Here is a 13466-nt window from a genome sequence, read left to right as displayed (position 1 = left end):
GCCTATAAAAACTTCCCTGAAACTGGAGAGTTTGGGGTTTTATGAGCATGAGCCACCCATTCTCCTTGCTTGGCCCTGCAATACACCTTTCTCTGCTCCAAACAAGAGCCGAGAGGCAGGTAAGGACTAAGCCTATAAGACGATCAGAATGGAAGCATGTAAGACAGGAGCATAATGATAGGAAGAGAAGATTGGATGAGATGAAGGTGGCAAGTCAGGCAACATCCTGATTATGTAGGGACTTTATAGGTCATGGTAAGGAATTTGAGTTTGTTTGTTTATTTTTAAATTTACTCTGGCAGCTGTTTGAAGAATAGATTGCAGTGGGTAATAGGGCAAAAGTAGAGGCAGGGGGACATGTTAGAAGCCTATTGTAGTAGCCTAAGAAAAAGTTGATTGTGGGTTGGACTAGGGTGGTGGAGATGGAGAACTGATGGATTCAAGATCTGTTTTAGAGGTACAGTTGACTAGATATGGTAGTGGATTGGATGTGAAGGGTAAGAGAAAACAAAAAGATATCAGCTAGGTTTTAGCCCTAGCAAATAGATGTATAATAGAACTCTTTATCAAGACAGGAAAAACCAGGGGAGGAACAACCTTTGGAGAGAAATTGAGGGATCCATTTTAAACTATCGTGTTTGATATGTCTATTTGACATTTGAGTGATGATGTTAAATAGGAGTTGCCTATACGTATCTGGTGCACAGGGGAGTGATCGGGAGTGAAAGATGTACATTTAGGAGTGATGAAGATGTAACAGATATTTCACGCCAAAGGACTGGGTGTGATCACTTAGAGGGAGAGTTTTATTGGAGACAACTGAATCTGGAAGCCCACTAACATTTAGAGGTTGGGAACAGGTGGAGAGGCAAGCAAAGAGATGGAAAAGAAGCAGCCAATAAAGTAGGGGAAAACTGGAAGATTGTGATGACCCAGGAGCCAAGGGAGGCACACATGCCACAAAAGAGAGAGTGGTCAGCTGAGTCAAATCTGCCCAAATACTGAGAAAATTGAAGATAAAGGAATGTATCCATTTGATCTGATTTATCTTGTGGAACAGCTGGGTTAGTTGCTATTCCTATGTGGTTCCATAGCTCCTTGTACCTGTCCTATAGACCATTTACCATACTTTATTGTAACTGTTTTAATTATTTGTGGTGCCCATTAGACTATAAATTCCATAAGGGCAGAAGTCATGTCTGACAGGATTACATTTGTAGTACAGTATCTGACACATAGTAAATGCTAAATAAATATTTGTTCAATGATGAATGAATGAACAAAGAATGAATGAAACAAAGAATTCAAGGATGTACAAAAGGCCATCAACAGTCACCCTCCCTCCCAAATGAACAAATAAGCATTACCTGACTCTTCAATACTGGACAGGTCATCAAAATTCAACAATTGAGAGCCCCAGGTAGTCACACTAGAGACCATGAGGTTGGTCTTAATCCACAATATAGTATAAGAACAGGGAGAGAAAGAAGGGGCCATTAAAAAAACTAGGACTTACAGACTTTAAAAGTAGTCCATAAACTCAATCTGATAACCACAACAAAACTGGTGGGATGATTCTTCCCCTCTTACAGAAGCTGTTAGAGCTACACGTTACCTTTCTGTGGCAACTTTTCCCATATGATACTGTACTACACATTCATGGTTAAGTAGATTTCACCTGTATAATTATGCTTGGGGTTTGGGGTTTTTTTTTGGGTGGGTGGGAGAGGGAGGCAGGAAGACGATTGTTTTTGGTGAAAAGAAGCTATATGCTTTGGAATTTGCACCCTACCATGCCTCAGCCCTCACCAATCAGGAATCTATTTTGAGATACCTACTGACTGAGGAGTCCTCACATTTTTGTAGCTCCCATCTATGAAGGAACTAGAGTTCCAGTTTTTTGTGTCATCTTCTATCAAGTTTATACAGACCAATCACAGTTGACTCCAAAACTGATCTAAGTTCTTATGAGCACACAAGCTATCTCAGAATTAGCCTGAATTTCTTTCAATGCTTAGACTAATATAAGCCACTTGTGTAGCTCCAGTATACTTATGTATTAGTTTCCTATGGCTTCTGTAACAAATTATCACAAACTTAGTGGCATAAAACAACATATATTTAGTCTCTTCCAGTTCTGGAGTTCAGGAGTCCAAAATCAGTTTCACTAGGTTGAAGTGAATGTGTTGGCAGGGCTGTACTCCCTCCAGAGACTCTGGGGGGGAAATCTATTCATCTCTTTTAGCTTCTGGTGGCTGTCAGCTTTCCTTGGCTTGTGGCTGCATCACTCTAATCTCTGTCTCTATGGTCACATTGCCTTCTCTTTTGTGTGTGTAGCATCTCCTTCTGCTTTCCTCTTATAAGAATATTTGTGATAGACTTTGTGCCCACACGGATAATCCAAAAAACTTTCTCCATCTCAAGATCCTAAATTTAATCACATCTGAAAAGACCCATTTTCCAAATAAGGTAACATTTACAGGCACAAGGTATTCAAACCTGATGTCTTTGAGGGGCCATTACCAACCTGCCACAACTTACATCTATATTTACCCACTCTGTGCTCAAAATTATGCCAAACTGACTTATTATAATCTGTGAACATTTGGAACACATTCTTTAAATCCCAGTGTAAGCTAAACCTGGAAAATTGTTTTAACTTTAAACTTATTTTATTTTACAATGAAAAAATTTGCATTGTTTTTCAGTGATAAATACAAAGTACTGCGTGTAGATTCTAAGATGATCAAGCTATTAAATGATCTGGGATCCATATCATTTGAACAGTGGTTGAGAGCATTGGCTATATTGAAAAGAGAAGGGAAGAAAAAAGAAGGCTTAAAGGAAGATCAGACAGCTTTCTTCATATGTATAAAGATGTTTCACAAAGAATAGAGATTAGATACATGTTGTGTAGGTTGAATGAGGAACAATTAATTGCAGGCAGAGAGAGGCAAATTTCAATTCAATATGAAGAATTCAGAATGGATAATGGAAAGGGCCCCATTCAAAATGAAGTTTCTTCCTTATTCTGGAAGAATTCATGAATATGCAAAGACCCTGAGAGGAGGAATGCAGAGAGAAGTAGAGGCTATTTTTTTTAAAAAACATAAGGTCTCTTTAATGGCTGATTCTAAATAAATTGAAGTAGTATTATCCTTCTCCAATCCATTTTTCAAATTACAGCCAGAGCAATCTTTTAAAAATCAAATCTGATTATATCAGCCCCTTTAATTAAAACTCTTCATTTGCTGAAAGGTCCTTTCAGTATTGATTCCTGGTTTCCATGCCAGTCTCATCTGAAGCTCTCCGTGCTCTTCTTGCGCTTGTTTCTCATCTTTAGATGCTCCTTCCTACCTCAAGGCTGTAGGACATGCTATTCTCTCTGCTGGCAAAGTTATCCTTCCTTCTTGCCTAGGTTACTCCTACCCAAATGTAGCATTGGGGATATCAAAGGTAGCATACCAGGAGCTTTCCCTAGTATGCTAAACCAGTTGGGTCCCCATATACATTTGCAAAATACCCTGAACTGCTTTATCAAGATGAAAGCATTCTATCATATAATGACCATGTCTGTCTTTCCCGCTAAAGAGTAAGTTCTTGATGACAAAGACATTGTATCTTTTTTTTTTAACCTCTTTATTGGAGTATAATTGCTTTATAATGTTGTGTTAGTTTCTGCTGTATAACAAAGTGAATCAGCTATACATATACATATATCCCCATATCCCCTCCCTCTTGCGTCTCCCTCCCACCCTCCCTATCCCACGGGTCTAGGTGGTCACAAAGCACCGAGCTGATCTCCCTGTGCTATGCAGCTGCTTCCCACTAGCTATCAATTTTACATTTGGTAGTGTATATATGTCCATGCCACTCTCTCACTTAGTCCCAGCTTACCCTTCTCCCTCGCATGTCCTCAAGTCCATTCTCTATGTCTGTGTCTTTATTCCTGTCCTGCCCCTAGGTTCTTCAGAACTTTTTTTTTTTTTAGATTCCATATATATGTGTTATCATACGGTATTTGTTTTTCTCTTTCTGACTTACTTCACTCTGTATGACAGACTCTAGGTCCATCCACCTCACTACAAATAACTCAATTTCGTTTCTTTTTATGGCTGAGTAATATTCCATTGTATATAGGTGCCACGTCTTCTTTATCCATTCATCTGTCTATGGACACTTAGGTTGCTTCCATGTCCTGGCTATTGTAAATAGTGCTGCAGTGAAAGACATTGTATCTTGTTCAGCACAGTACCTGGCGTTTGGTGGGCACCTTCAAATATTTGTTGAATGAATGAGTGGACTATCTGGTTTGACATGGAAAAGGAGTCTCATGAGAAAGAATATGTTTACCTAACTGACATCACATTTCTAGTTGCAAACTTTAGAAACACTAGTATGGTTTCTTGGAAGAGTGTATTTCATGAAAGAAAGGGGAGGCAGATGAAGAAATATAAGTGATCATCAAACAAGCCAGGTCTGTCAAGGTGGAGTCAATATGGAAGGTCAGAAGTTTAAGGGTAGGGGAGCGGGAAGCTTCATGGAAGGCAGAAAAACTGGGAAACCGAGGCCTAATGGCTTAAGATGTATCCTTTACTCATTCATTCCCAAATATTTATAGAATGCCTCTTATGTGCCTGGCACTTGGAGTCAGAAAGTCAAAGCACGTCTCACCTAGTTCTTGTCCTTAACAAATCTACAGCCTAATAAGGAAAGACAAATATTCAGCAAAGTAATTTCCATGAAGCGTGGTAAGCGCCGCTAGACAAGGTATACCAGTGTTATGAAATACCTAACTTGGGTGGGGAGAGTGATGGAACGACAGAGAGAGAAGGATGGGTGGTCAGGGAAGCCTTTCCTATTTAAGCTGAGACCTGAAAGATGAGGAGTCCAGGTGGTCTGGGGAACTGAAAGAAGTTCAATAGCTAGGATTTGGGATCCCCCAGAGAAACACTGTCAAGGTACTGAAGGACACCTTGGCAGATTCAGTTTACGGGGACCCCGGATGGGAGAGGTCATTAGCCTTGTGGACAGTCCCTGGGCAAAAACGAGAACATTCTGCACTTCAATATTCCACCTGAGCTGGGCTTGCCTCTAATTATTCATTCCTTATTCCCGCAGGTTCCCACCAACTGCAGAGTGGTGGTGGCCCGCAGACGGCCTAGCTCTGCGGGAGACAGCCCAGACGAGGTCCCCGCGCGTCCAGCTCGCCCCCGGGAAGAGGCGCTGAAGCCCCGCCCACGTCCAGGCACATTCTCCTGGGCCGAGGCCCAGGGGCCGCGGCGGTCATGTGACCCGAAAAGTGTGACGTAGGAGGAAGGAGACGCCATTAGAGGGAGGCGGAGGGGGATCGCTGTTCGCCGTTCATCAGGTTCCTGACGTGGTGGCTGGGGCCCTTCATTCTCGGACTTAACCTCGGCCTTTCCAGGCTTCGCCCGGAGGCGGGAGTGGAGACGGCGCCCGGAGCCGACAGCTTCGGTGCGGAGGGGCTGCGCCGGCCGCGGCTGTGAAGGCGCTGCGGCGGCTGTGGAGAGCTCGGCGCTGCTCTAGGGCTCCGGCGGCGGGGACGCGACGGGATGGCTGCGGCCGGCGGCGGCGGGGCGGCGGCCGGGCGAGCCTACTCGTTCAAGGTGGTGCTGCTGGGGGAAGGCTGCGTGGGAAAGACGTCGCTGGTGCTGCGCTACTGCGAGAACAAGTTCAACGACAAGCACATCACCACTCTGCAGGTGCGGGCCCCGGGGAGCGGGAGGAGGCGCCTCGGGGCCCCTACTCTTCCGGGGCTCTGAGGACTTTGCTGCCACCGTCGTCTGGGTGTGGGCTCTCAGATCTCAGGCCTGTCACCTCCGCGTTCGGATTGCCTTTCCGAATTCGCCCTGGGAACACGCGTTGTTGGGGCAGCCTGGAGACGTAAGGACAGGCTGTTGGGAGGGGAGTGGAAGGGCCCTGAAAAGTCCCCAGTGTGGCTGCGCGTGTCGTGGAATCCCCATCCATGGGCTGGTGTTTCCCCTTTGATTTGCTTCCGCTTGGGCCCTCGGTGCCTTCACCCTACAGTCAGTCAATCGAGTGTCAGTCCTTTTTCTTTCTGTCGGAATTAGGAATTTAGCAGCGGATTTGATTTTGCTAACTAGGTGATTTGTAACTTCAGCGCTTACTGATGACTAAGTGTTTGTGCAAGTTCCATTTTGTCCTGTCTTCGAGTAACGTGCTGATTGGCAAGACATTCCTCTCCGGAGGGTTTTTGAAATGACCGCTTGCCCGTGTGGGTTACGCAGTTCCATTGCTGCCTGCGTGGGTCTGACTTGTGGGTCACATATTCGGCGATGTGGGTCGACCCATATTCACATGGAAACGTCATGTGAATACTGGCCAACAGTTGGTCCTCAAACTAACAGCTTAGCTTCTGCTGCTATTTATTTTCTTTGCTTGTAATGTAGGGCCGGCTTTCATCTGCAGGTACGTGATTGTTAGTCAGAAAATGTTAAAATGTAATCATTAATTGGGCGTGAAGTCAGACCTTTGAGGTTGTTGGAGTCTCCCCCTCTTCCAAAAAATCAGTTTTCACGTATTAGAAGAAATATCCAGCGAATCTGCCTTGATCAATTCAGTCAGAGGCAGTCAAGTCTAATGAGTTTTTGAGCCTGATTGTCTAGGTTCATTTCGCACCTCCATCCGTTTAAACTAGTTGTGTGATCTTGGACAAGTTAATTAACCTGTCTGTGCCAAAGTTTCTTCATCTGCTAAAATGGCCATAATAATAGTATCTAGTTCATTGGGTTGTCAGGACAAATATACATAAAAGCACATAGGAGCTGGTCCAGTGTAAGCTCTCCATCATTATTATTATCCTAAATTGCACAATAGATCTTAATTAGTGATTGTGTAGTGTTTAAGTACATGAACACTATTTAATAGAATGCACAGTCTCCTAATTGTTGTGACATTTGATGTTTGATGCTATTATTAAACCACTGAGTCTATAATTTACAAAGATGCTCTGGTTCTGATTCCATGTTCTATTTTTACACCTCTGTTTTTACTCCTATATAAAGCATACTATCTGAAAAAGTGAATGTCAGGAACCTGCATTTCCCCCCTACATTCTTATACAAGGTCATTTAACACAATTTTGATAATTACAGTTGAGTGTTATTAGTGAGATCAAGGAAATTCTTAGGGTAAATACCTATGCTCAGTTGGAAATTTAGAAATTCATTTAGGTAAAGTGATAACAATAGCTAGCATTTAGTGAGTTCTTACTGTGATGAGTATTTTACTTTTCTTCTGTCTTTTAGTTCTTATGACAGGCTTTGAGGTGGATAGTTTTATTAACCTCATTTTACAGGTGGTGAAACAGGCATGGTTAAGTTGAGTAATTTGCTGGCTATCTTATTGCCACAAGTCTTGGTGCCCAAGCTGAAATTTGAATCTAGTTATGACTTCAGATTTTGAGCAATAAGTCACACTATCTCTGGATATTGGTAAACCACCCCTTAGTGGTTTCTTTTGTGCTATAGACCTTAGAGAAAAGAGAAGACCATTGTAATTGAGCTCTTAATTTTTTAAAAGATAATTTAGCCCTTCAACCTAAAAATTACACTTTCATTATACATTCCAAAAACATCCTCGAAGCTAAAAGCTGGCTAAAGATTTTAAATATCTGAGAGGAAACCACTGAAATTTATTGATACATAGGAGAGAATGAAGTTATGGTAGATCTCTGGTATCAAAAGCATAGCATATAACTGTCATCACAAACGGTATCTGGATTATGTTCCAGAATTGAGGATTTTGCTGCGTACCAATGTATGGAAACAGCATTATATTCAATCTCCTTCTCTTAGATATCAGTTCATTTCATCTTTTTAAATAATGTTTTCAGAGAAATTTGACTTCCATGAGACCCATAAGACACAGTCTTGTACGCCTTTCATTTCCAGATGGAGAGGAGCTAATGCATCATAAGATATGAGGGGAAGAGTTTCCCTTTTTTCTTGTCAGCGGAACTACCTACTACCTATCTTTGTAAAATATTTTATGCTTTGCAAAGTACACTCTCATGCATTCCTATTTTAAAGACTGAGAGGAACCCAAGATAATTTATGGTTCACTAATTCAGTCTTTTGTTTAATATTTCAGTCAAGTGATTGTCTACTTTAGTCTGAACATCTTGGAGGTGAGATGAACTGTTATAGAAGGTGGAAAACTATGTTCTGAGGTGGCACATTTCATTTTTGGACAGATCTACTTTTCCAATTCATTTTTCTGTGTCTAGGGACAAAATCTCTTTCCCTGCCCTCTGAATCTTAGTCACACATGGCATCCCTTCTGATAGTTGAAGATGGCTGTTACATCCCCTTGAGTCTTGTCTTCTTTTGGGTAAACAGCTCTGGTTCCTTTTAGTGGATCTCTTATAACATTGTTCTAAATCATATCACTATTTTGACACTTCTTCTAGACACTCACTAATCATTGTCCACTTTTCCTAAAATATGGTACCTTGAGCTGTAGAAACGATTCCAGGTGTGGTTTGAACTGTGCAAAGAAGTGCAGGCTATCACCTCCCCTGTGGAGAATCCTTTTCTAATACTGAAGAATTACAGAAAAGATTCTTTGAGCTTTTGGGCGGCTGTCCCATTGATTAATATTGGGCCTGCTGTCTTAGACTTATTTGCTGAAAAAAAGAGACAGAGGGAGGGAGAGAGGAAGGAAGGAAGGAAGAAAGGGAGGGAGGGAGGGAGGAAAGAAGAAAGAAAGACTTTATATCTGTTCATTTTCCTTTGATTTTGCAGTTAAATCTTTTTTTCCCTAATGAATTTGATCCATTAAAGTTGGCTTTGATAAACTTGCTCCAGTGGTTAGTGTCTGTTAATATCCTTTTGAATTTTGATTTTGTAATTCAAGAAACATTGATGGAGCTCCTGTGGGTCAGCCGCTAGGTTGGGTCCTGGACATGCAAAGAAAAATAAGGCATGGTCTCTAATGCTGGATTCGCAACTCATTTTAACTGTCACCTGAAGATTTGGTAAGAATGTCTTCAGTGTTCTCATCAGTCATTAACAGACTCTGAAAGAAAGGGGAGAGAGAGGGCCAAGTACAAAGCTCTTCACAAGTCTCACTATAGTCCAGTGACACGTGACCAGAGGTTTATTTCTCTTTAAATATGCAGAATCTTAGGGTGGGGCTTTTTCCAGACCATGCACAGGCCACAGTCCTCTTTCCTCTTGCCTGAGAAACAGTTATAAATGGAGTGTTATACATATTAATGGTAATGGAAACAGGAAATAAGACTGACTGCTGTGGGCTACTACCTGGTGGACAAGAAGCCTTTAATGAAAATGGCTACTCCAGCGTTACAAATCTCCTAACTTTTTTTGCCCTAGCTACATCAATCTTGCCCATAGGGGATATCATGAGATACTTTGTCAAATGCTTGCAGAAGAACAAGATACATTGTTGTTTCTGCATTAGGAGGCCATATGATGTAGTACAAAGGGACAGGACTTTGAAGTTAGTTTGAATTTTTGGCTCCTGATTTTTAGCTGTCATGATTTTGGCAGATTATTCTACTGTTTGTAGCTGGCTCTTTATCCATGAAATGGGAGACTCTCACTCATAGGATTTTTATGTGGATTAGAGAGCCATAGTATTTAAACCTCCTGGCACAGTGTTTGTTTAAGGAATGTTTGCTGTTTGATGAATAGATGGTGCTTAATTTGTGTTGGTTTCTTTCATAGTAACCCAGTCAAAAAGGTAATGGGGTTAATTTGACATGAATTATTTTGAGAATGCATGTGGTCTGAGGGACTGCTACATTTTATATTTTTATGCATGCATATGTATTTGTTTATTATCCATTCTAGAGTTTTGTCTGGGATTGACATTTATGGAAAGTCACTTCTTTTTTGAAAATTGTGATATTTGCTATGCTTTGGTGTTTTAGTACTGCTCCCTTTTTGCAGACGTCCTCCTAGGTTACTGATAATTATGAAGTAATGTTGTAGGTGAGCTCTCTGAGAACTCAAGATCCTTTACCTTGCTTACAAAGAAAACTTGATCTTATATAGAGTCCTCAAAGCTTTCTTATGAGATTTTCTCATTGGTTTGGGGTTATGTTAAACTTGACAGAGACAAGAAAGACAGTTGGAGTGAGGGGCTTACTGCTTTTTCTCTGGAATTAGCTGCTGAACCTAAGCAGTCAAATTCAAGAATTGTTTATTTCATACCTGTTACATGTCAAACATTGTGTCAACGGGGGAATATAAAGATGAATAAGGTCCAATAAAGATGTTAAAAAAAAATAGAATTTTGGGTAACTTACCTTTTAATATAAATAAGGAATTCCCTCCTCAGTTCCATTTTTTAACATTTAATATGTAATTAATTAAAATCATAGTACCTTCACCAGTAAAAAAATAAAATAAAATAAAATAAAATAAAATAAAGATGAGTAAGGTACTTTAACCAGCTGTTAGCTTTCTTTATTCTTAAATGCTTGCGCCATTTTGATGGTCTTTGGTTTCTCTCTCTATATTTGTGCTCCTGGGTGATCACTTCCTTTTCTTTAGCTGAATCCTCTTTTTCCCCTTATTGTAAGATTATGCACTCTAATTTAAATGTCTTCTATCACTTTCAACTAGTCTCCTGTGTAAAAGTAACATTCTTTATAATCAGAACCATAAATCATCTTCTCTTTTAGAATTCTAACTGGAATTCCACCTATCTGCCTCCTGAAGTCTAGGGTAGGTACCTGTCATTTGATTAGCAAAGCAGTGCTGTAAAGTTGGCTGGGAATACAGATAGTATGCTAGCAGTTTGGCAAATGAGGAAGCTAAGACTTGGATTAGATTTCTGAGGTCCCACATATAGTAATGGTGTACCGTTTTTTCTTAAGCTAGGTCAACTACTTTTTTTTTCTTCCATACACCTTAACTTCCTGAGCAACACTTGGCGTTCAGGTTCTAGCAGTTGGTTTTATACTTGGTGTCACAGTCCCCTGGTCTAGGAATCTTAATTTCCTTATTTGTAAGATTAATGTTTTGAATGTCTGAAGTATCTTCTGAGTAGTTCTTGAAGCCACTTTAGTGTTGATTCAGCCAGTTTGATTACAATATTTTCATAAAATACAGTAGTTGAAATCTTTCCCTTTTCCCTTAGTATTTTTTTTTTTTTTTTTTTTTTTTTGCGTTACGCGGGCCTCTCACTGCTGTGGCCTCTCCCGTTGCGGAGCACAGGCTCCGGATGCGCAGGCTCAGCGGCCATGGCTCACGGGCCCAGCCGCTCCGCGGCACGTGGGATCCTCCCGGACTGGGGCACGAACGAACCCGTGTCCCCTGCATCGGCAGGCGGACTCTCAACCACTGTGCCACCAGGGAAGCCCTTCCTTAGTATTTTTACTAGAGTATGTGGGCTATAGAAGGGTGGATGATTTTTTTATTTAAGAAGGGTTTTTCTGAATTATGGCTTTGAACTCCTAATATATAAATATTCTATATCTGTCTGCTGTTTTCTGCTTTGTGTTTTGAGCTAGTCCTTAGAAGTGATTTTTTGACTCTCGTTTTCAAAGTATTTACTTGGGCTCTAAACTGATTATAATACCTCTTTTTAGAAACAAAGGACAAGAAATGAAGTATTCAAGCACCCAGCTTAGTTTTCTTTCTTTCTTTTTTTTAATTAAAATATATTTGAAGTATAACATTGTATAAACTTAAGGTGTACAATATGTTAATTTGTTACATTTATATATTGTAATGTGATTTTGCCATTGTAGCAATTCATCTTAGTTTTTTTTTTTTTTTTTTTTTTGCGTTACGCGGGCCTCTCACTGCTGTGGCCTCTTCCGTTGCGGAGCACAGGCTCCGGATGCGCAGGCTCAGCGGCCATGGCTCACGGGCCCAGCCGCTCCGCGGCACGTGGGATCCTCCCGGACTGGGGCACGAACCCGTGTCCCCTGCATCGGCAGGCGGACTCTCAACCACTGCGCCACCAGGGAAACCCCATCTTAGTTTTTTGATAGCTAATTTTTATTGCCTTACTACAGAGGACTAATTTTATGAATTATCTTGCTGAATCTTTTCTTGTCCATGTCTTAAGTTGAGAGTAGTTAATAGATACTTTTTTTTTTTTCCTGCTTGCGGGATCTTAGTTCCGCAACCAAGGATTGAACCCAGGCCACGGCAGGGAAAGCGCCGAGTTCTAACCACTGGACTGCCAGGGAACTCCCAATAGATACTTTAAATACTTAAGCCTGAAACAATGTTAGTAACTGTAGCAAAAATAATGTAACTGTTTAATTATATACACACATATTGTTATTATTATTATTTTTTCATACTGCAGGTTCTTACTAGTCATCAGTTTTATACACATCAGTGTATACATGTCAATCCCAATCGCCCAATTCAGCACACCACCATCCTCACCCCACCTCCGCTTTCCCCCCTTGGTTTCCACACGTCTTTTCTCTACATCTGTGTCTCAACTTCTGTCCTTCAAACCGGTTCATCTGTACCACTTTTCTAGGTTCCGGATACATGCGTTAATATACGATATTTGTTTTTCTCTTTCTGACTTATTTCACTCCGTATGACAGTCTCCAGATCCGTCCACGTCTCAACAAATGACTCAATTTCGTTCCTTTTTAGGGCTGAGTAATATTCCATTGTATATATGTGCCACATCTTCTTTATCCATTCGTCTGTTGATGGACACTTAGGTTGCTTCCAGGACCTCGCTATTGTAAATAGTGCTGCAGTGAACATTGGGGTGCATGTGTCTTTTTGAATTATGGTTTTCTCATGGTATATGCCCAGTAGTGGGATTGCTGGGTCGTATGGTAGTTCTATTTTTAGTTTTTTAAGGAACCTCCATACTGTTCTCCATAGTGGCTGTATCAATTTACATTCCCACCAACAGTGCAAGAGGGTTCCCTTTCTCCACACCCTCTCCAGCATTTGTTGTTTGTAGATTTTCTGATGATGCCCATTTTAACTGGTGTGAGGTGATACCTCATTGTAGTTTTGATTTGCATTTCTCTAATAATTAGTGACGTTGAGCAGCTTTTCATGTGCTTCTTGGACATCTGTATGTCTTCTTTGGAGAAATGTCTATTTAGGTCTTCTGCCCATTTTTGGATTGGGTTGTTTGTTTCTTTAATATTGAGCTGCATGAGCTGTTTATATATTTTGGAGGTTAATCCTTTGTCCATTGATTCGTTTGCAAATATTTCTCCCATTCTGAGGGGTGTCTTTTTGTCTTGTTTATGGTTTCCTTTGCTGTGCAAAAGCTTTGAAGTTTCATTAGGTCCCATTCGTTTATTTTTGTTTTTATTTCCATTACTCTAGGAGGTGGATCAAAAAAGATCTTGCTGTGATTTATGTCAAAGAGTGTTCTTCCTATGTTTTCCTCTAAGAGTTATGCACACATATTATTAATGAAAGTCTATTGAACTTAGATAAAGACAGGAAAGT

General features: G+C 40.9%; 1 protein-coding gene across 1 annotated transcript in view; it reads left to right on the top strand.

Annotated features, from left to right (window-relative positions):
* Nucleotides 1–5318: 5318 nt before the first annotated feature.
* RAB21 (RAB21, member RAS oncogene family) overlaps nucleotides 5319–13466 on the top strand; it is a 28969-nt gene continuing 20821 nt past the window's right edge. Inside the window, exon 1 of the mRNA XM_081250278.1 lies at nucleotides 5319–5726. Within this exon, the coding sequence (XP_081106404.1) occupies nucleotides 5577–5726 (150 nt within the window). The 5' untranslated portion in view covers nucleotides 5319–5576. The remainder of the gene's footprint in view (nucleotides 5727–13466) is intronic.

The sequence above is a fragment of the Mesoplodon bidens genome, assembly GCF_964165515.1.
Source record: "Mesoplodon bidens genome assembly, chromosome: 11".
NCBI lineage: Eukaryota > Metazoa > Chordata > Mammalia > Artiodactyla > Ziphiidae > Mesoplodon > Mesoplodon bidens.
Note: the sequence above shows the minus strand (reverse complement) of the source record. Positions and strands in the feature narration are given on the sequence as shown.